The sequence below is a fragment of the Eubalaena glacialis genome, chromosome 2 (genome assembly GCF_028564815.1).
Source record: "Eubalaena glacialis isolate mEubGla1 chromosome 2, mEubGla1.1.hap2.+ XY, whole genome shotgun sequence".
Classification (NCBI taxonomy): Eukaryota; Metazoa; Chordata; class Mammalia; order Artiodactyla; family Balaenidae; genus Eubalaena; species Eubalaena glacialis.
The window spans coordinates 12,826,392-12,847,233 of NC_083717.1; the positions used below are offsets into that span (position 1 = coordinate 12,826,392).

A 20,842-nucleotide genomic window follows, 5' to 3' on the forward strand; every position below is an offset into this window, starting at 1 on the left:
TGGTATCTTTTCATAAATAAATGTTCTTAATCTCAATGTTAGTTTAATAATCTTTTCCTTTTTGCCTTTATATTTTTTTCTGTCTTTAAGAAAACCTTACCTAACCTTTAATCAAAAATATATTCTTCTCTAATGTATGCAAATGTCAAATCACTATGTAGTACACCTGAAACTAACATAATTTTGTCAACTGTATTTCAATAATTTAAAAAAACCTAAAAAACAAAAAATATTTTCTTCTCTATAAACTTAAAATTTTTTTCTTGTTTTGCCTTTCATATTTAGAGGTTTAGTCCACCTAGAATTGATATTAGTGTACAGAAAGGTAGACATCTGATTTCATTTTCTTTTAATATAGATAATCAGCAGATCTAGCACCATTTATTAAAAAGTCCATCTTCTCCCCTGATACATAATTCCACCCGTTGTATATTATAGTAAGGGCTCGTATATGTATGAGTCTGTTTCTGTCTATTCTGTCCTACTGTTCTATTTGTCTATTCTCGCATCAATGTGACACTGATTTAATATCTATACCTTTATGATAAATCTTTTTCTGATAAAACAAATACTCCTGCCCTGATGTTCTTCAAGAATGCCTTGGCTTTATTGGATCTTTACACTTCTATATAAAATTTAGAATCAGATTGTCAATATTCACAGTATAAAAAAACCATAAGAAACAAATTAAAAATTCTATTGGGATTTTGATTAGAAGTGCATTAAGTCTATAGATCAGTTTGGGCACAGTTGGCACCTTTTAGGTGCTGAATCGTCTAATCCATAAACAAGTTATAGGTTTTGTTGACAATATTATGTTAGTTTGCATTTTATCTCCACCGATTCTTTTCCAGAGACTTTTGTCAGTAGTTTCTAGAGGTCGTATATTCTTATACTCTATTGTTGGAGACAACAAGCTTGATGAAGTTTTCATCTAGATCTCATAATAGGTCATTTTTTAAAGAATATGGTTCTGATTTCAGGATACTGTTTGTTTAACCGACTCTACAGTTTTTTCATAGTCCCTGTTTTATTTACTCTCCTCTCTCATCCTTGACAGGGTGAGGTGTGTTGAAACCCAGTGTTATCAACTGCATTCTCTTGTGTGTTGCTCCAATCTCCCTTTTACGTTTCAGCTGAAAGGCAGGTTGATATGCACAGCCCCTATTTCTGACCCCTTCAGCAGGATTTTACCTTTTTCAGCCCTGTCAGAGAGGTGGTATTTTCTTCTACACCCACGGTATGAAACAATGGAGTACACTGGAACTTAAATTCTCAGCAGTCATGCATTTAACACTGGCTTCTTTTACCATCTTTATGAAAGACTTGAAGGCAGTGAGGAAAGAACCATATGTATATTTAGAAGAGTTTTCTACACAGGGAAAGGACCATCGGAAGACTCTAAGACAGAAGTGCGCCTGGCATGTTTGAGAAACAACGAAACATCCAGTGTGGCTGGAGCAGAGTGAGCACCGAGAGAGAACAGGAATAAATGTGGTTACAGGGATAACAGGACTTTGATTTTTTTTCTATTACTCTGAGTAAAATTGGGAGTCTTTTAGAGTTTTCAGCAGAGCAGTAAGACAATCTCACTTAACATTTTAAAGGGACAACTCTGGCAGCTATGGAGGCCAGGAGCAGGGAAAGAAGCAGATTAGGAAGCTACTGAAGTGATGCTGGTAAGAGATGGTGTGGCTTGGACCACCTTAGGAGAGCAGATGGGCAAAACGGGGCCGACACATGCCTGGCGTACTACGTAGTACTATGCTGTGCTAGATTTTATGTATATGTAGCAAAATGGACGGACCTGAAAAGCATAGTACTTAGTGAAATTACTTTGTACATAGTCCTTAGTGAAAGAAGTGGAACACACGAGATACGCTGTTTTTCACCCTGAATCTAAGATGTGCTCAACATTGGTTCAAGATTTTATAAGACTCTAAAAGGGAAAAAGTGCTGCCAATCATACTGTGACACTCCATCTATTGTCAGATGCCTCCTAATTTTAGGGATGTTAAACTATCAGAAGGCGATGCCTTAGAATCAACAAAATAGGATATCACATAATACCACTAGCACAAATTAAAATACATGCACAAAATTACATATTTTTGCAAGAATGTATTCAAATAAAAAATACAAATAAATATTTAAATGGGTTATTTGGTGAGAGGAACAAAAACAGAGTGGGAGCAGGCTGTGGGGAAATAGAAAAATGCGTGCAAACACACTTACATGTATGTGTGTATACATACATACAAACCAGCAAGAGAGAAGCCTTGAGTAAGGAGAACGTCACATAAATTTCCAGGGTGCATCCATGGACCTCAGACCTCTTTTTGATAATCATGCTTGGTGTACTTTTGGTGCTTTTCACCTGTGCATTTTTAATGTCATGATTTACTTTGCAATATATGATGTTGGTGGCAATTCTGCTTGTGTGCTCCTGCCTCTGAACTCCTGGAAGAGATGCTTTTGTTTTTTCACTCTTCAGTTCCTGGGAATCAGGACCATCACTGTGTAGCTTCCAGGAGCTGGGTGGTGCTGGGGATGACCCGGTGGTACCTGACCAGTTACAAGCAGTAAATCCCAAATGGCATAGGGATAATCAAAAGGAAGTAGAGTCAGAAGAGACATTAAGGAAAACATTTTTCTTGAATTTTCTCTCAAAGTAGCCTGGATTAGGAAGGGGTCTATTCCTTGGGTTTAAAGGAAAGGATTTCCCCAGCCATATTTGAGCAAATAAGTTAGGAGCATGATTTTCATACCTCAGTTAACTAAGGACTGAAAAACATTCTACATCCATTTGAGCTGGTCATTATTTCCCCTGGATAACACGGTACATACCGTTTGTGTCTTTCAGAAAGTTAAACCTTTATTTGTGCAATCCAAAGTGAAATTGATAACAGCGTCGACATCTTCTGCAAGTGTTTATCATGCATCTTCGGTAGGTAGATTATTTTTTCCCTATTTAACATTTAATCAGTCAGTATTATTCATCCTCAGTAATGAAACGGTTTGGTTTACCTACAGATAGACAACAGGTATGTCGACCCAGACAGGGATCACATATCCCTCCCTCCCTCACCAAGAGGTAAGAATCCTTATCGTTGGAGAAATGGTTCACGCAGGATGGGTAATTAAGATTAACAATGCTTTTCTTTGTTGTCCTGAGATGTTTGGTTTCTGGGTGAATGCATGACTTTTTTCAGCCAATTTATTAAATTCATAGATATGATAAATAAAAGAATGTTAATATGTATTTCTGAATATTGATCTCTGCTAACTGAAAATGAATTGAGTCATACTTCAAAACCAGGAACTGTCTCAGTTGGAATCCTGTTTCTTTTTTTTTTTTAGTTTTCTGGGAGGACAGTTTTTTTTGTTTTTTTAATTTTATTTAGTTATTTATTTATGGCTGTGTTGGGTCTTCGTTTCTGTGCGAGGGCTTTCTCTAGTTGCGGCAAGTGGGGGCCGCTCTTCATCGCGGTGCGCGGGCCTCTCACTATCATGGCCTCTCTTGTTGCGGAGCACAGGCTCCAGACGCGCAGGCTCAGCAGTTGTGGCTCACGGGCCTAGCTGCTCCGCGGCATGTGGGATCTTCCCAGACCAGGGCTCAAACCCGTGTCCCCTGCATTGGCAGGCAGATTCTCAACCACTGCGCCACCAGGGAAGCCCCCTGTTTCTTTTAAATTAAACTGCCAACAAACCTGAAGCTCCTGTTAAATCCCTATTTTTCCAATTTAATACTTAGAAGAAAAGGACAACTATTTATAGCATCCTTTATCTCCCATCAGTCCTTGTGCGGCCTCAAATTGGACTCTTTTGGAGGTGGAAGTACATTTTGTCCACATGTTTCTGTAAGTCTTTAGGAAACAACCATGCTTGCTTTTCTCTAATAAACAAGTTGGATTAACGAAATGCAACGTTATTTGTTTGAATTATTGATGGTAATCAAAGGGTGTCAGTAATTTCTTTTTTCATGTCTGGGAATCTTTAAAAGTAGACTTTTATAATGAATCTTTATACAAGGAGGAAGTGTGTGATATGAGTTTAAATCCTGGACCCTAATTTTTTTTTTTTAACATCTTTATTGGAGTATAATTGCTTTACAATGGTGTGTTAGTTTCTGCTGTATAACAAAGTGAATCAGCTATACGTATACATATATCCCCATATCCCCTCCCTCTTGCGTCTCCCTCCCACCCTCCCTACCCCACCCCTCTAGGTGGTAACAAAGCACCGAGCTGATCTCCCTGTGCTATGTGGCTGCTTCCCACTAGCTATCTATTTTACATTTGGTAGTGTATATATGTCCATGCCACTCTCTCACTTCGTCCCAGCTTACCCTTCCCCCTCCCCATGTCCTCAAGTCCATTTTCTACGTCTGCATCTTTATTCCTGCTGGACCCTAATTTTAAAATCAACTTTTTGAAAACTAGATTGAGAAAGGAACCTCTCTTCTGGGCCTCCATGCAGTGGAGAGGCTTTTTCTGTAGTGCTTACGGGTATAGGCAGTATCTTTTCCAGAGGTGCCTGCCTGGGTGCAGAGGAATCTTTCGGCAGTCACAGTGCTGGCTGCCTCCTGGACTGGCATTTAGGTGACAGTAACACCCAGCCTGGACTCTGCAGCAGCTGCTAGCCTAGGGCATGCAATTTAAAGATGTCACCATTTTTTTTTTTTTTTGGCCACACCGCGTGGCTTGGCGGATCTTAGTTCCCCGACCAGGGATAGAACCCGGGCCCCCTGCAGTGGAAGTGCAGAGTCCTAAGTGCTGGAGTGCCAGGGAAGTCCCCGAAGATATCAGCATTTAAATAAGGGACTAGCTCTGTTGAGTTGTTGGAAATTCCACCCCATACAGTAAGTTATTTCTAAAATATCATAAGGTATTAGGGGAAGAGAGACTCTCATGATTTATCATAAAAATATAAATTGTTAAATTTGGAACCTGTGTTCCACCTGACATTTTAATTAGGGAGCTTAATTAACAGCAAAAAATTCGGTTGAGAATTTTACATCCAAAAGTGATTTTTCTCTGCCAAGCAAACCAGTTTTCAAAGGTCCATTTGTAGTCATACAAACCGACCTTGATGGCCACCTGAGCCATAAGGCAGCTTTGGTCAAAACAAACACTGTCACTCCCTTTCCTCTGTCCTGAAAATGCCAAGTGTAGAGTTATTTCCACCCTGTCTACGGAAAGCCCTCCTAAAATTCATTAGCCCCCTTTTTTTGCCTTACTAATAAAATTGAAAGTAAATGCTATTTTATGATCCATAATTTTGCAGCATGCCACAAAGCGCATCATTCTGAATATGACTGCACCGCAGAAGAGGTGTGGGTGACAGTGTCACACTGAAAGCCTCTGGGCATAACCCTGACGTTTCTTTCTACAAAACCTCTCATATAACGTTGACATGTCATGTTTTCCCCTCTGAAGACAGTGTGGGGTAATCATCCAGTTAACAAAAGTTTCTGGTTAATTGGGTTCCAGTTAATCCAAAATTGACTAGAAATAAATTTTCTATTTTTAATGGATAAAAAAACCAATACATGAATGCCAGGAGGAAACTGAATTACAAATTTACTAATTGGGGAGTAAATGAATTTTTTCATTAGATATCAGTCTTTCACGATTATGGGACTGAACAATATTCACACTAGATGGTCAAAGGACCAAACTGTTGTCACAAAACAAATCACTCCAAGCTTCTCAGGTACTTCAGAAGGTGGAGAACCCCCTTCAGGCCCCTAGGAAATAGTTCAATACGTTATCAGTGTTTTCAAGCACTAATTCACAAATACATTTTCAAAGAGGTGTTTAGCTACACAGTTCGTACATACCTGACTTACAGACAAATCTTACTTTCTATAACACGGGGGTAACCTATATGGTGACAGAAGCCAAATTCAACCCTGTAAAGTCACTGTGGTATTGAGTTCTGTTTTTTAAATTATGTAAATAGAATATTAATATTTTAAATACCCTACGAATATTTATCCTCCCTGTTAACAGCATCCTTGGTGTTGCATCAAAGATAAAGGTTCTTATGTTGTATTTTCATACCACAAGATACTTTTGAAAATTATGGATAACTACCATTTAGTGGGTGTAGGTACTATTCCAAATGCCTTTTAAGTTTTAACTCTAATTCTCACAAAAACCCTATGAAGTCAGCACTCTTGCTTTCTCAAGCCTTAGAGGAGACAGTTGGATTCAGAGGGGTTTAGTAAGCTGCCAGGTTTATGACCACAAATAAATAGATTATTAATTTATAAATAAGGCTGGGTTCAGACCCAGAGAATGTGGCCCTAGAGCCCAGGCTTGTCACCACTCAATTATGTTGACTTGCCCCAAGACTCACGCATGACAATGTGTGGTCCCATTTTCAACAACACACAATGGGAAAACGTGATGTAGCAGAAAGGCTTTGGAGGTGGACAGACTTCGGTTCCTGTCTCATTCCAGTCACTCCCTGGGTAACTTCATTCAGCTCCCTCTGCTGTGTAAAATGGAGATGGCGACCCCACCTCCTAGCTTTGTTATGAGGATTAAATGAGGTGAAGTGCCTAGCTAACCCCATCCCTGCCTTTCCTCCTGAGCTATGGATAATATAATCCGTGGGTTCCCAAAATAAAGTCAGGCAAACCTGCTTTTTAATCTACTACACGAGAGCTATAATGTCCTCAGCAGTAGGCTAGTGATTTAAAAGAACTGGTCTCTCCTTTAATTCTTTAGTAACTAATTGTCTACCACGCATAAGAAAGAATATAAAATTTGTCACTGGTATCAGATCATATGGTAGATATTTTGAAAAGAGCAAAATAAAACATAACTTAAAACAATGTTATATCAGGTGATATATCTTTCCTAAGCAAATTGAAATTAACTTTTTGTTATGTTGCAAGCTTTACTCCAAAAAATTCTAGCAAGAACAACAGAGAGTTATTCTTGCAACAAAGAAAGTTTAAGAGATAAATAAATCCTCATTAATATAAGGGAATAAAAAAATGAGGTACCATACTATCTGCAGAATTTCAGAGCCGTTTTTTTTACACAGTAGTAATTATCCCAAAAGATCCCAGGTAACATTATTAATTTGTTTGCTACTTAACTGTGATAAAATTTGGGATCTGAGCTGCCCATTGTGCACTGTGCACTGCCACAGATTTTATGTACTTAAGAAGACCTTTCTCACAGTCCAGTAATTAGGTGCTATTGACATTGTAATCTTTGAAAATGTTCCTAATGAGCCCCAAAGACACAAATCTCATAGATAAAACCTCAAAGTAACAGTGACCCTTTAAGTGGCTTGTCAGTAAGAGAAAGCTCAAACATAAATATCTGAAACACAGGAGACACTCAAATTTAAACCTAGATTACATTGTATTGTTAATTCTCTCAGACTTTTAGGGAAGAAACATGGAAGAAGTGATTTTAAAGGCTTTTAAAGAATAGTAGAACAATCGCAATACATTGGATAGGATTTTCAAACCTTTTTTTTCACCCTTTGAAACTTTGGACCTGAAAAGTGTTTTTTTTTACTAAGTGTATTATCCACCAATTTATAAAAATAAATGTTAATTGAAAGTGGAGTTCAGTTGACCCTGGTTTTGTTTTAAACACAAAAATAATTTTAAAAATCACACAAGAAATTGGAATTTAAAAGATAAAAAGGAAAGCATTTTAGGCGTAAGTGTTAGCATTGTTTTACATATTGTTTCTAGACTTCAGCTATAATTAATATAATTTACTAAGGTATTCATATTGAAATGTGTATTTTACAGTATTACCACATATACCACATACATACATAATATATAACATCACTTAGCATGTAATTGATGGCTATTAAAAATGTTAAAATAGGACTAACCTGATTTACTAAATATAATGTATTAAGGGGTCTGTTAATGTTTATGATGTCACTACCACCAACTTTTCTACTTCCCTTATTGTCACCAATTACCTGTAATTCAGATGTTGTATTGCTAAGTTATATATGTCATCCGTGTCTTTGAGATTTGGGCTGATTCTCAGCTACCTTTTCTTAAGAATTTTCCTTGCTCTTTATGCCTGTGTTCTAGAGATGTTTTCTATTCGAGGCATGGGATTTAGGATATTAAATGACAAATTAAAGCCTGGAAGATCAGCAGTGTGTCTCTTAACATACCTTTCCAAATACAGGGAATTCTCAATGGCATAGAAAAGAGCCAAGATGACCAACTGGATTCGAGAATTAATCTGAAGTTCTCTATCCAACTGAAGCTTTGTCCATTGGTCAAATAGGGAATTGAAAAATGTGAAAAATGAAAACAGATAATACATGCTTTGAAAATAATGTTAATAGTTGAAACAAGTAGGCAGGCAAAGTACTCTGAATTTGTAAGATCATAACAACTTAGTAGGAAAAAAGGTCACGACTAATACATATTAAAAATGTACTTTATTAATCTGATGGACTATCTTGTATTAATTCAGTCTAGTGATGCTTTTAAGTATTTGTGGACAATGTTTCATTGAATAAATGCCACTAAGCATATTCCTAATTATGCCCCAAACTGGTACTCAGAGGTCTCCAAAGCATGTAGCACGAGGCAAGGATGGTTTCTGGTGTGTGTTATTATTCAGTCACTGGGCCATGAGTTGGATTCCAGCAGCCTCTCTGGATCCTGTGGCCACTGATTTCATCCCAGACCTCAGCTGCCCATTGCTGCCCAGTCAATTATAAAGCATATAAGCCTTTTATGGTGGTAACAAAATATTGAGAAAGGTTTTAATTAGTGTTGAGTGAGTATTAATTTTTAAATTTAGGAATGGTTCTGTTAGAGAAATGACAAAATGTTACAAGATATTGTGTATGGATTCATGCAAATTCATGGACATATCAAGTTGCACCCTTAAGTGAACTGGGAGTGACATCTTTGCATGTGAAGGATACCATATGAATATTCCTTTCAATGGGAGGAACCCCGAGTTTGGAATTTGAGGGAATAAATTGAGATCAGAAAAGCGGATATTTATGTCAGTGTAGAGAAGTGTCACTGGGCTTCAGTCCTCAGCCTTTCCTGTTCCCGGCTGGTTCAGATTCTTTAATGCATGTTCCTTATCTTGAATGAAATGATCACATGGAAAAAAAGTAGGTCATAGGAAGAAGTATGTTGTATACTATTACATGCTACACAAATGTAAGCTAGAGTGACAACTATAAAATAATCTTATTATTTGTGTTTACATATCAGTAAGAATGAATTGAGGAAGGGCTCGTCGACTAATTTAGAAACTGTTTTTTTGTTTTTTATGAAATATTTCAAATATTCAGAAAACACAGAATTAAATGTTGAGTACCCATTGCGTATGTGTATGTTTTAGTATATGTGCATGTTTAAAAGTATCATTACTTCAATAATTTGTTTAGTGAGGACCTATTGATGATAAATTCTGTTTGTCTTAATATTATCTCCCTCTTGAGGGTAGTTTAGCAAGATATGATATTCTGGGTTGGCAGTTATTTTTTTTCCTCCATATTTCATTATTATACCATTGCCTTTGAGCCTCTGCTCAGGCTTCTTGAAGTTTGTTGTCGATTTGTCAACCATGTGGTCATTTGAGTTTTCTTTATGTAGCTTTTAAGGTTTAGTCTTTATTCTTGATGGTCTGTAGTTTTACTGTAATGTACTCATTCTATAAAATGTATTTAATGTTGATCAATATTCAGAGTACAATTTGGATCATTCATATCTTTCTTTACTTCTAGAAATTTCTCAGCCATTGTCTTTTCAAATATTGCTTGGGTAACATCCTACACATTATTTTCTTCTGAAGCACCTCACAGTCTCTTCTCATGCCTGTAATCTACATTTTCTAATTTTTGTGTTTATTTCTCTGTTGTGCATATGGATAGATTTCTTGATGTTACCTTTTGCAATTTTCCAATCCTCTCTTCATCTATGCCCAATTTATCCCATGTTTTAGTTTTATTTTAGTGACTTTTTTTATTTCCCAAGACTTTAAATTGATTCATTTTCAGAGCCACCAGTTCTTATTTTATCCTGGCCTGTTTTGCATCATAATTTATTTGTTTAGTGGACACTATCAATTATTTCTGTGAGCATACTAAACACACATTTTAAAATCTTTGTCAAACTATTTCACCAACTTAAATTTATCTGGAGTGAATTCGTATCCTGATATCTTATCTTTCTGTTGTCTTCCCTAGCATTCCATTCCTTTATTTATTTTGGAATTTTGGTTTACAGGGTCAAGTTTCTCTGTCTCATTCATATTCATTCCCTCCCTCTCTCTCTCTCTCTCTCTCCCCCCTCCCACCACCTGAATGCAGTATTTCCTGAGTACAGTTTGGTAACTGCACCCACTTCCACCACTCTCACTCCCAGCCTACAGCCAGTTCGTATAAGTTTGGGGATGCCTGTCCTGCTGTGACAATAGGGTCTTGAAACCTTTAAGCCATCAGGTCGCTTGGCTCAGTTCCTGTGAGTGAAGTAAGTTTTGCCTTTGAGCCTCCCTAAGCCCAGAGCTTTCTAAAAAGCCATAGTAGCCCCAGGTTAGAAACTTTTTTTTTTCTCCCAATTTCCTTTCATTCATGCTTCTGTCTTTGAGGAGTGGTTTGTTCTTTCACCCAACATGGAGCACATTTAGCCTCTGTCACCAAAAAGGAGCTTTATTCCTGGCTGTCACTGACTTCCTGCAGCTGGAATTACACAGGTCTGTGGTTTCAGCCTGTGTATGAGTGCTAGGGCTGCCATAACCAAGTACAGCAACTGGTAGGCTAAACCACAGAAATTTGTGGTTTCACAGCTCTGGAGGCTGGAAGTTTGAAATCAAGATGCCAGCAGGGTTGGTTCCTTCTGAGGTATGTGAGGGGGAACCTGTCCATGCTGCTCTCAGAGCTTCAGGAACCTCACGTGTTCCGTTGCTTGTAGATGGTGGTCTCCTCATGTCTTCACACAGTCTTCCCTCCATGTGTGTGTATCTGTGTCCAAACTTCACCTTTTTATGAGGATGAAGATATATTGGATTAGGGTCCACCCTAATAACCTCATCTTACCTCAATCATCTGCAAAGACCCTATTTCCAAATAAGGTCACATTCACAGGTCCTGGCAGTTAGGACTCCAACGTCTTTTGGGGGAGACACAGTTCAGTCCATAACAGCCTTGTTCATTGTTTTACATTTCTTTACCTGAGAAATGTTTATCTATTTTATCCCAGTATGTCTTTGTTTTTTGGGTTTTAAAAAAATTTTTATTTATTTATTTATTTATTTTTGGCTGTGTTGGGTCTTCGTTGCTACGCACAGGCTTTCTCTAGTTGCAGGGAGCAGGGTCTACTCTTTGTTGTGGTGTGCGGGCTTCTCATTGCTGTGGCTTCTCTTGTTGTGGAGCACGGGCTCTAGAGCACAGGCTCAGTAGTTGTGGCACGCGGGCTTAGTTGCTCCACGGCATGTGGGATCTTCCCAGACCAGGGCTCGAACCCGTGTTCCTTGCATTGGCAGGCAAATTCTCAACCACTGCGCCACTAGGGAAGACCCCCAGTATATCTTTGGATTTTTTTCTTTTTAAATTGTTATTTATCATGTCCATACAGTATAATAAATCATGAACTTGCTATATTGTACTTCCTTCTCCCCCCACCAAAAAATTCCTATATGTTCAAATCAGTTTTCTTCATGTTTCTAGACCAAAGACCCTTCATTTGATTTCAGGCCTACCTTATGTATACAGTCTGTTCTAAGAACACTTCCCCTTTGTAAACAATGGCCCCACTTCTTATCATCCTATACATCAAAAGCACGTATTAAATATCTACCATTTCTTGAAAGAACATTTTAAAAGTCTCTGTTGCACCTTAGTAAAAGTCCTTTCCCCCGGTGTTCTGTCTGTGAAATAGGCAATAAGTTACCGTTTCTGGAAAAGGATGTGTTATGGGTTGAATTATGTCCCCCCTCTCCCAAAAGATATGTTGACACCCTAACCCCGGTTCCTGTGAATGTGACCGTATTTGTAAAATAGGGTCTTTGCAGATTTAATCAAGTTAAGATGAGGGATTGAGGTGGGCCCTAATCCAATATGACTGGTGTCCTTATAAGAAGAGGGAAATTGAGACACAGACACACAGGGAGAATGCCACGTGAGGAAAGAGACAGAGATTGGAAAGGTGCAGCTGTAAGCCAAGGAACCCCAAGGATCTACAGCCACTACCAGAAGTTAGGAAGAGGCAAGGAAGGATTGTACCCAGAGTTTGAGAGCGAGCAAGGTCCTATCCACACTTCGATTTCAGACTTCCAACCTCCAGATCCGTGAGAGAATAAATACATGTTGTTCTAAGCTATATGGTTTATATTACTTTGTTACAGCAGCTCTAGGAAGCTAAAAGCAGGATGGCAATTTGATAATTTCCATGACATCCACATTCAATAGATAGACAGCCACCATCCCAAATGAGTTCAGGGACCTTGTGTTTCCAGTTGGCATTACATCATAGGGTAAGGAGTTCTGCCGTTGACTTCTCAAGTAACAGAGACATCTCCCTTTGATTGATTAGAAAGCTACTTCCTCCAACTTCAAGGTATGTTGTCATTTTAAGGAATCAAATGTGATAAAGCTTGTGTATAAATGTGCCTGCCACTTCCCAGGCATTCAGTAAGTGATCAATAAATGTTTAATAAAATTGAGTCTGACGTTTGCGTCACATCATAACTGTATGAACTTGGGTAACAACCTAACATCCCTATTTGTCCTCTGACTAAAGAGCCCCACCACATCCCAGTGCTCTCCTCCTGTAATCCTGTCGACGCCGTCTTTTCTTTTCTTTTTTTTTTATAGCTTAGGATGGGACCCAAGCATGAGTATTTTTTTTTAAATTTATTTATTTATTTATTTATTTATTTATGTCTGTGTTGGGTCTTCGTTTCTGTGCGAGGGCTTTCTCTAGTTGCGGCAAGCGGGGGCCACTCTTCATCGCGATGCGCAGGCCTCTCACGATCGCGGCCTCTCTTGTTGCGGAGCACAGGCTCCAGACGCGCAGGCTCAGTAGTTGTGGCTCACGGGCTTGGTTGCTCCGCGGCATGTGGGATCTTCCCAGACCAGGGCTCGAACCCGTGTCCCCTGCATTGGCAGGCAGATTCTCAACCACTGCGCCACCAGGGAAGCCCCGCCTTCTTTTCTTACTCGTCCCCTCCCTTCCTCTTCAAGCAAGCGCCCTCTGGTCCTCCTTACCTTTAACGTCAGCCCTCCAGAGAGAAATCGGAACCTGCTCGCTCTCCTTCTCCAGCCCCAGATTACTCCACTTGCCTTCTGCTCTGCATCTCCCTGACACTGCTCCTCCCTAGGGAATCCTTCACATGTGAAATAGTTTTCAGTTCCTCCAGTGTGTCCCCTGGCACTGGGCCACACCCCTTGCATTCTGTTACTAATGAGCGTCCCTTAACTCGTGAAATGATCTTCTCTTGACTCCAAGCCACCATCCTGCTCTTGTTCTCCTCCTACTTCTCAGAACATCCTTCTCGGTCTCTCCTGGTTACTCAGTTCTGTCCCCGCTCTGAGCATTAAGTGTTGGAGTCACTAAGGATTTTATTCTTTGATTCACTTTTACACACTTTGTTATTCCTGTGCATCCTTCAATAGATGTCTATGGCTTTCAGGATAAAACCAAATTCTTCAGTTTAGCATATAAGAGCATGCATAATCCCTGCCTCTCCCCTACATGAGCTCTCTAGTCTAGTCATAACAAATGACTTGCTGTTCCCCACTCTTCCATGCTCTTCCATGCTTCTGTGCCTTTATACATGCTTGCACCTAGGTGGTAGGTCTTGTGCCTGCTCTTGCTGGGACTCACTCATATTCTACAGTTAGCTGGCTGTCGACGGCCTCAGGCTGGCCGTCTGCTAGGCTGGCCGTCTGCTGGGCTGACAGGGGCAACCACATCTTATATTTCTCATCATTGATCAGGCAAACCCAGTCTTGCTTTCATGGTGGTGTCAGGGTTCTCAAGAACAGCAAAAAAGAGCAAGCGCCAGTGCACAAGGACTGTTGAAGTTTGCTGGCACCGCATTTGCTTCTGTCCCATTAGTCAGAGCGAGTCTCATGACCAAGACAGGTCAATGTGGAGGAAACTGGAAAGGCCGTGGATACCGAGGGGCCCACACTTCTTAACCTCCTAGGTTTCACCTTCTTTTTGTTAATTCATTCATTTATTTATTCATTCATTCCACAGACTTTATGAGCACCTACTAGATTTTACTTTTTTTAATTGAAGTACAGTTGATTTACAACGTTGTGCTAGTTTCTGGCATACAGCAAAGTGATTCAGTTACACATATGTATATTCTTTTTCATATTCTTTTCCATTATGATTTATTACAGGATATTGAATATAGTCCCCTGTGCTTTATAGTAGGACCTTGCTGTTTATCTATTTTATATATAGTAGTTTGTATCTGCTAATCCCAAACTCCTAATTTATCCCTTCCCCACCCCCATTCCCCTCTGGTAACCATAAATTTGTTTTCTGTGTCTGTGAGTCTGTTTCTGTTTTGTAAATAAGTTCACTTGTATCATATTTTGGATTCCACATATAAGTGATATCATATGGTATTTGTCTTTCTCTGTCTGACTTACTTCACTTAATGTGATCATCTCTAGGTCCATCCATGTTGCTGCAAATGGCAGTGTTTCATTCTTTTTTATGGCTGAGTAGTATTCCTCTGTGTATATATACCACAGCTTCTTTATCCATTCATCTGTCAATGGGCAGTTAAGTTGCTTCCATGTCTTGGCTATTGGAAATAGTGCTGCTATGAACACTGGGGTGCATGTATCTTTCTGAAGTAGCATTTTGTCTGGATATATGCCCAGGAGTGGGATTGTTGGATCATATGGTAACTGTGAACACCTACTATAAACAAAGACTTAGGCGAGGCACTGAGGATGCAGAGAGTCTTCTCAGTGCTTGAAATTTCTATTCTAAGACTGACACTCAAAGATTAGCACATTCAATAAAAGTAATACCAGTATTTACAGAGGTCCCACGAGGCAAGGTGAACCTGAAAATGCCTCTCTGCATTTGTCACCATTTCTGCAGAAACTGCTACCTCGTGAAAATCAGGATTAGCCATTAGCAGCCTCTTCCCTCACAAAGATCATAAAAAGCCAAAATACAGAAACGATGTTTAAAATATTTTCAGTGTATAAATTTTTTAAAATTGTAATTGAAAAATTACTATATTTCTTTGGTAGCCTATAAATTCAAGCATGGGATTGTGTGAACACAGCGTTTCCTCTAAATATCAAATGTGGGCTAGAGGAGCAGTTAACATTTTAATCCTCCTTGCTTGTTTATAGGAACAAATTTGCTTGCAACTTCAAATTCACACTTGTGCAAATAAATTACAAAGACCAAAAGTGCAAATGAAAAATCCCTTTTCAAATAACTATGAAGCTTCCGTATTAGGTATAATGATTTTTCTCTAGGATTAGGACAGATTGCATGGGGAGCCCAGGCTTTCATAAAGAGGGGGGTGGGGAATTGACTAGGGCCTTCATTTTCTCACAAAAGGCACAATGCGAAGCGCATCTGTGAACATTGCATAATTTGTTATGTTCTACAAAGAGGTGGGTTTTTGTTATACACATACCAGAGCTATTTGGTACTGTTTCACCAATGATCTCTATTCAGGTCCAGAAAAGAAATTGGCCTCAGAAGAGTGAAAGGAGAGTAAATTTTTCTTTAAAAATTAGATACAGATTATTGCTTCAAAATGCAGGAGGGAATTTTACAAGTGATGGTGCACTGATTAGCTTTCCAATGGACACCCAGTCCTTTATGAATCGCATACTAGCTGTGGTCAACTGTGACCAATGTGGTTTATTACTCTCCCGAAGAGTTGAACTGAGATTACCCATCTAATTTAATTGAGAAATGTTGGGTGAACTTGAACTGTTTCATGGACATGAATGACCAGAGAATTTATTTGATAAGACATTAAAGGCTGAATATGGTAGCTATCTCTTTGATGGTTTGATACAGTCATTTCTTTAGTTCATTAGCAAATCTCTCGTAGATTTTTGTTGTTGTTATTATTCTTCTGGGGATTACATGAGCAGCCAAAATGAAAAAGGGAGAAAAACGTTTCTGTACATCATTAGAAAAAAATTTTAAAACTTACCTTTATCGGTAAATATTCATGACAGTTTTTAATGTAGTCTGAAAAGTGACATCAGCTTTTAAGTAAAGGAAGCTAACAGTAGTAAAATTGTGGGAAAATTAATAAATCCACTGTATTTTCAGGTGATAGTCCCTAAATTATTTTTAAATATTGTCTTCTGATTTCATTTATTAAGGGGGAAAAAAGATGTCAGGAAGTTAACATGTTATTCACCAGCATCCTTTGCATTTTCTTGTAAACTGGGCAGTGTGAGCTTTTATTCCTGGCATCTCAATGAAACGTTTAAGGTAACTTTATCATTAGCAGAGCACACAAGGTAGCATCAGATGAAAAGGTGCTTTCTCTTCTTATGTCTGCTAACATTAACATAAATTCTGCTGTATTCCCAATGACAAGCGCTAAGGTGTAATTTGGATGTTTGCATCTTTTTTTAAACTGTATTTAAATGTGATATCTTTTAAACTACTCACAGAAACTCAGAGATGGAAACTCTTAAGAATAAATTACAAAATCACACCTCATGTTCCTAGTGACTCTTTAAATGGAATTTTTCATTGAAACTTTGTCATTAAAATAGAAAGGCCTTTGGTTGTGCCCATACAAGCATAATAAATTGTATATGTTTGTGATACTGAATGACTCTTGCCCATATGCTGCACTGCAAAGCTACATGAATAAGGCATTTACCAAATCAGGCCCACCACATTAAACAGAAAAACAATCTTTATTCATGGTAACTTATCAGTTTCAATTAATCAACCTTAACAATGGAAATTCTGATGTGTTCAAGCAACTTGAAAGCAATAGGTCATCTTGAGGGCAGCCATGTTGTGTCTTTGTGCCTAAGGTTTCAAACAAAGAGACATCTCCAATAAATATACATACATATACATACATACATGTGCATATATATATGTACCAATGGATGGTGATATCTATGCCGGGTCACGCCAACCAAAATGCATGTTAAGTATTTAAGACTTTTATCATAGCAAATGTAATTATTTTCCTCCAAGTATTACTTTTTGAGCTCTGCAAGTGTAAACAAAAGGAAAGAAATTTCCATTGGATGACCATCCTTTCAGTTTCTGTGCTGCTATGTGAATAGCATTGTGCAAACCATTCCAATGGTTTTGAAAAGGGGTAACCATTGGTTTGATTTGGTTACACGGTTTAGTAAAGAGCTCCCTCCCACTGCCTTAGGGTCTGTGAAAGGTCTGTGACCTGTTTAGAACTGCCAAGTGAAATGTCATGTCGCCCCTCCCAAATGGGAGTATCTGCATTCATTTGATCAGTATAAAAAATGATTGGGGATGGCGAGATCAGTGCTTTTGAATTGCAATTTATAGCAGTTTACAAAAATGCACATTGTTGGAAAAGAAAACATGGAAGTGTTTCTTTCCAAATTGCATTACCTGTGAAATGTCATTAGTCTTTTAAGGATATTTACATCCTTTTTTTAAATTATTATTTAGGAGACTTACTTCAGCTAAAGAAAATCAGAATTTTATTATATGATAATTTTTAAAACTTGTATTTTGTTTCTAGTAGCAGAATTTAAGGAACACAATGTGTCCGCGTTCTTAGGATAAACATAATTTGTTCTCATTTCCACTTATTCGTTCTCTAAGATGGTCTTTGCTAATCAGTTGCATTAGCGGAGGATTCCCAATTATCTCTCCCAGATTCTAGAGGAGTCATTTGCTGGTAAATGCCTTGTCTGCTGATTTCTAATAGGGAATCTGAAACCACAGGTATATTTAATTCTACTAGGTCTCCATTATTCTTTCAATGGTTTACTGCTGAAACTTCTTTGTTGGATGAATACTTTCTAACTTAAGTTACTCTTCGATTCATCTACATGTATGCACAGTTTCATAAAAGGAAATGTTATTTCTTTTCATTAAATTCGTGCAAGAGTACATGAACTTTATCCCAAAAGTTAAGGTAGGCTGTTCCAGTTCATAAGTTAATGTGCAGCCACCCGGGTCTCTGGGATCCGGAAGTGCTGAAAGCTCCATCTTCTTCACCTTAGGCAGTGGGTAGAATCGGACATTATTTTGAAGATCCTTCTTTTAGTAAGAAAAGTTACCTTGGGAAAGGGGCCTTAGAACTTCCCTGGCTGATACTGGACGAGAGAAAGAGGGGCCCTGCTTCAGAGAATACTTGACCCAGATACACTCCCTAGCACTCCACTTTGAACCTCCCAACCATTGAAAGCTGAGCTTGTCGCGTTTTTATCTTTGTTCATGTTAAGCCTTGGAATGACAGCCTGGCTCTGTGTCCCCCTCTTCCACTGCCCCGGCTGTGAGTGTCCACATTGACACCTACCGGTGACCGCAGGCTGCAAGTCTTTGTTGCCTTCTCCACGCTCCTGGCTTTCACTGGGGTTAGCTCAGGGCCTTTGTTCCCCTTCAAAGCTGGAACATCATATCCCATGTTGTGGCTTTGCTGTCTCAGACCCCCAACGCTTTCCTCACAATTTACACACCAGGTAAACGTCCCTCCCTACCGAGCAGAGAGCCCAGCCTGGGGCAGGAGGGGGGGAGCAGGGAGGGCAAACCTCCCCACCCCCCAACTTCAGAACCCCGCCAAGTTGATTGTCTTTCCTCCTCATTCATAATTTGCTATTTCATAAGGAGGAAAGATTGAAAACGCAAATGGAAATGTAAACCTTAGTCAGATCCTAGGACCCAAACACAAGACAGCCCCTGCCTTGTTTTATTCTCTTACGACGGCTCGTAACTCCTGAGTCAGAAGAAGGTCAGTTACCGGCCTTGGTCACAGGCACCTCAGACCATTTCTCCAGTCTGGGGCAGCAGGAAAACTACCTCAGGGGAAAACTTGACGGGCACATGCTATTTTGAAGGCCAAGGAGGATCTGGCCGCCTGACTGACCTGCCCTCACCCCCTCGTCGAGGTTACTGAAGAGGCCCCCCAGCCGGGGCCAGGCCTGAGAGGCGCCACTGAAAGTGAGGGAAAGAGCTATGGGTGGGGAGCGGTTTATGTACAGAAGTAAACCAAATTTCACATCTCTTCATCTCTCCGCATGTTTAGTGAGGCTGTCAGAAACCCTGGAAGAAGAGCCTTTGGAGAAGCCGTCGATGCCCCAGAACACCCCAGTGAACGATACAGATGCTCCTGAGTAGGCACAGGACACTGGGCTGCGCAGAGCGGGACCCCAGGAAGAGGGCCCTCCCCGTCCTGGCGTAAGGACTGCCTCCCTGACAAGGGACACCATCTCCAAGGCGTTTCTGACATAACTGTTCCGTCTCGCCACATGTCGCACACGCTCTGGAGCACCGCGCTTGAAGAGAAGGCCAAGTGTGCGCTCTGTGCGCACCTTTCCAAGCTCGGAAGGAAACCCCGCTCGCTGGCGCTTGGTCAGCGGGGCGCACAGACCCTGAGCCGCCGCCAAATCCATCCAGGCGCTTCCTGGGCTCAGCGGGGTGCCCCAACGCCTTAGGGTGGGAAGGAACGGACTTCAATTAAAATTAAAAAGTTTGAGGCACTAACCCTGTGTCATTCCCTCTCTAATCCACTCCGTCTCTCTCTAACGCGAAGTCGAACTGATTTGCTGCCAACTGATCCCATAAAGGCGAACCAGGAAACCTCGAAGGGGATTTTAAATTTCCTCTAAGGAGGTCCAGTCTGACATAGGCACGGGACTCCCAGACGTATCTTAAACGCTGTCAACAATTCTTTAGTAAGTGTGGAAACTCTTTGGAGTAGTGCTTCCAGGTAAGGACCAAGATGAAGATTCACATATCTATTCTTTCCGGAATGTCAGGTACCATTTCCTGAAAGACCGGTTTGCTTTCTTCCCGGCGCAGTGGTCAATTCGGTCCTTTCTGTTCCCTTGACTACAAGTCAGGCCCAGTCTGCAGCCCAGTTTCAATATAGTAGGCTCTGGATTGCAGATTTCTAAAGCTGTTTATTAAATCTCAAGAAGTATATTTGTGGTAGCTGTCACGTAAAGCTGATATACCCTGGTGCAAACGAAAGCTACAGAGGCTATTTATTTGTGCGTAAAAGGCACTGGATTTAATTGGAGAGAGACGTGTTCAACTCAAGTACATGGGGTGGCATAGCGCGGTGGAGCATTATTCGAGCTTCATCTACTATGCACTATATGCCACCGTCTCCAAAGGAGTGTTGCCCTAGAAACTTGTTTTAAATCTGCTGCTATATATCAACACCTTTTTTTAGCAGTCCTTGGCTGAATTACAGTTACACAGTTTGGCGCTTCTTTCAAATTTCCTCCCATCAGTTTGGCTAAAGAAAGGAATTTTTCTCCTTTAGAAATGAATTGGCTTAATTAGTAAGTAGATTAATGGCAATTGCTGGTGAGTTGGTTTCCAGCAGAGTTTCACCAGAGAGGGTTAATCGGAGTCAGGTCTGGAATCTTTCCCAGAACTGGCTGCCAGCCATTTCCACCAACCAATCAACCCTACAAGAAACGGAGGAAATGAAATAGAATTTATATTCTCTGTGCTATTATCCTGGACAGAAATTCCTTGGAAACAGCCTCCTGGCTGGGTGTAGAATAGACTGTTTCATTTCAGAATTTTCACAGAAACCTTGAAAAGTTTCACCTTCAAGATTTATCTGGGTACCAAAGCGGAATTTCACATGGCACAATGAGTGTCTCCACAGAA

The 20,842-nt window shown here is 39.8% G+C and overlaps 1 protein-coding gene across 1 annotated transcript in view; it reads left to right on the plus strand.

The window, feature by feature from the left end:
- Positions 1–19,686, plus strand: part of C2H10orf67 (chromosome 2 C10orf67 homolog) — a 115,119-nt gene extending 95,433 nt beyond the window's left edge. Inside the window, exons 15-17 of the mRNA XM_061181585.1 lie at positions 2,864–2,947; positions 3,034–3,094; positions 19,242–19,686. Of these exons, the coding sequence (XP_061037568.1) occupies positions 2,864–2,947; positions 3,034–3,094; positions 19,242–19,333 (237 nt within the window). The 3' untranslated portion in view covers positions 19,334–19,686. The remainder of the gene's footprint in view (positions 1–2,863; positions 2,948–3,033; positions 3,095–19,241) is intronic.
- Positions 19,687–20,842: the final 1,156 nt, after the last annotated feature.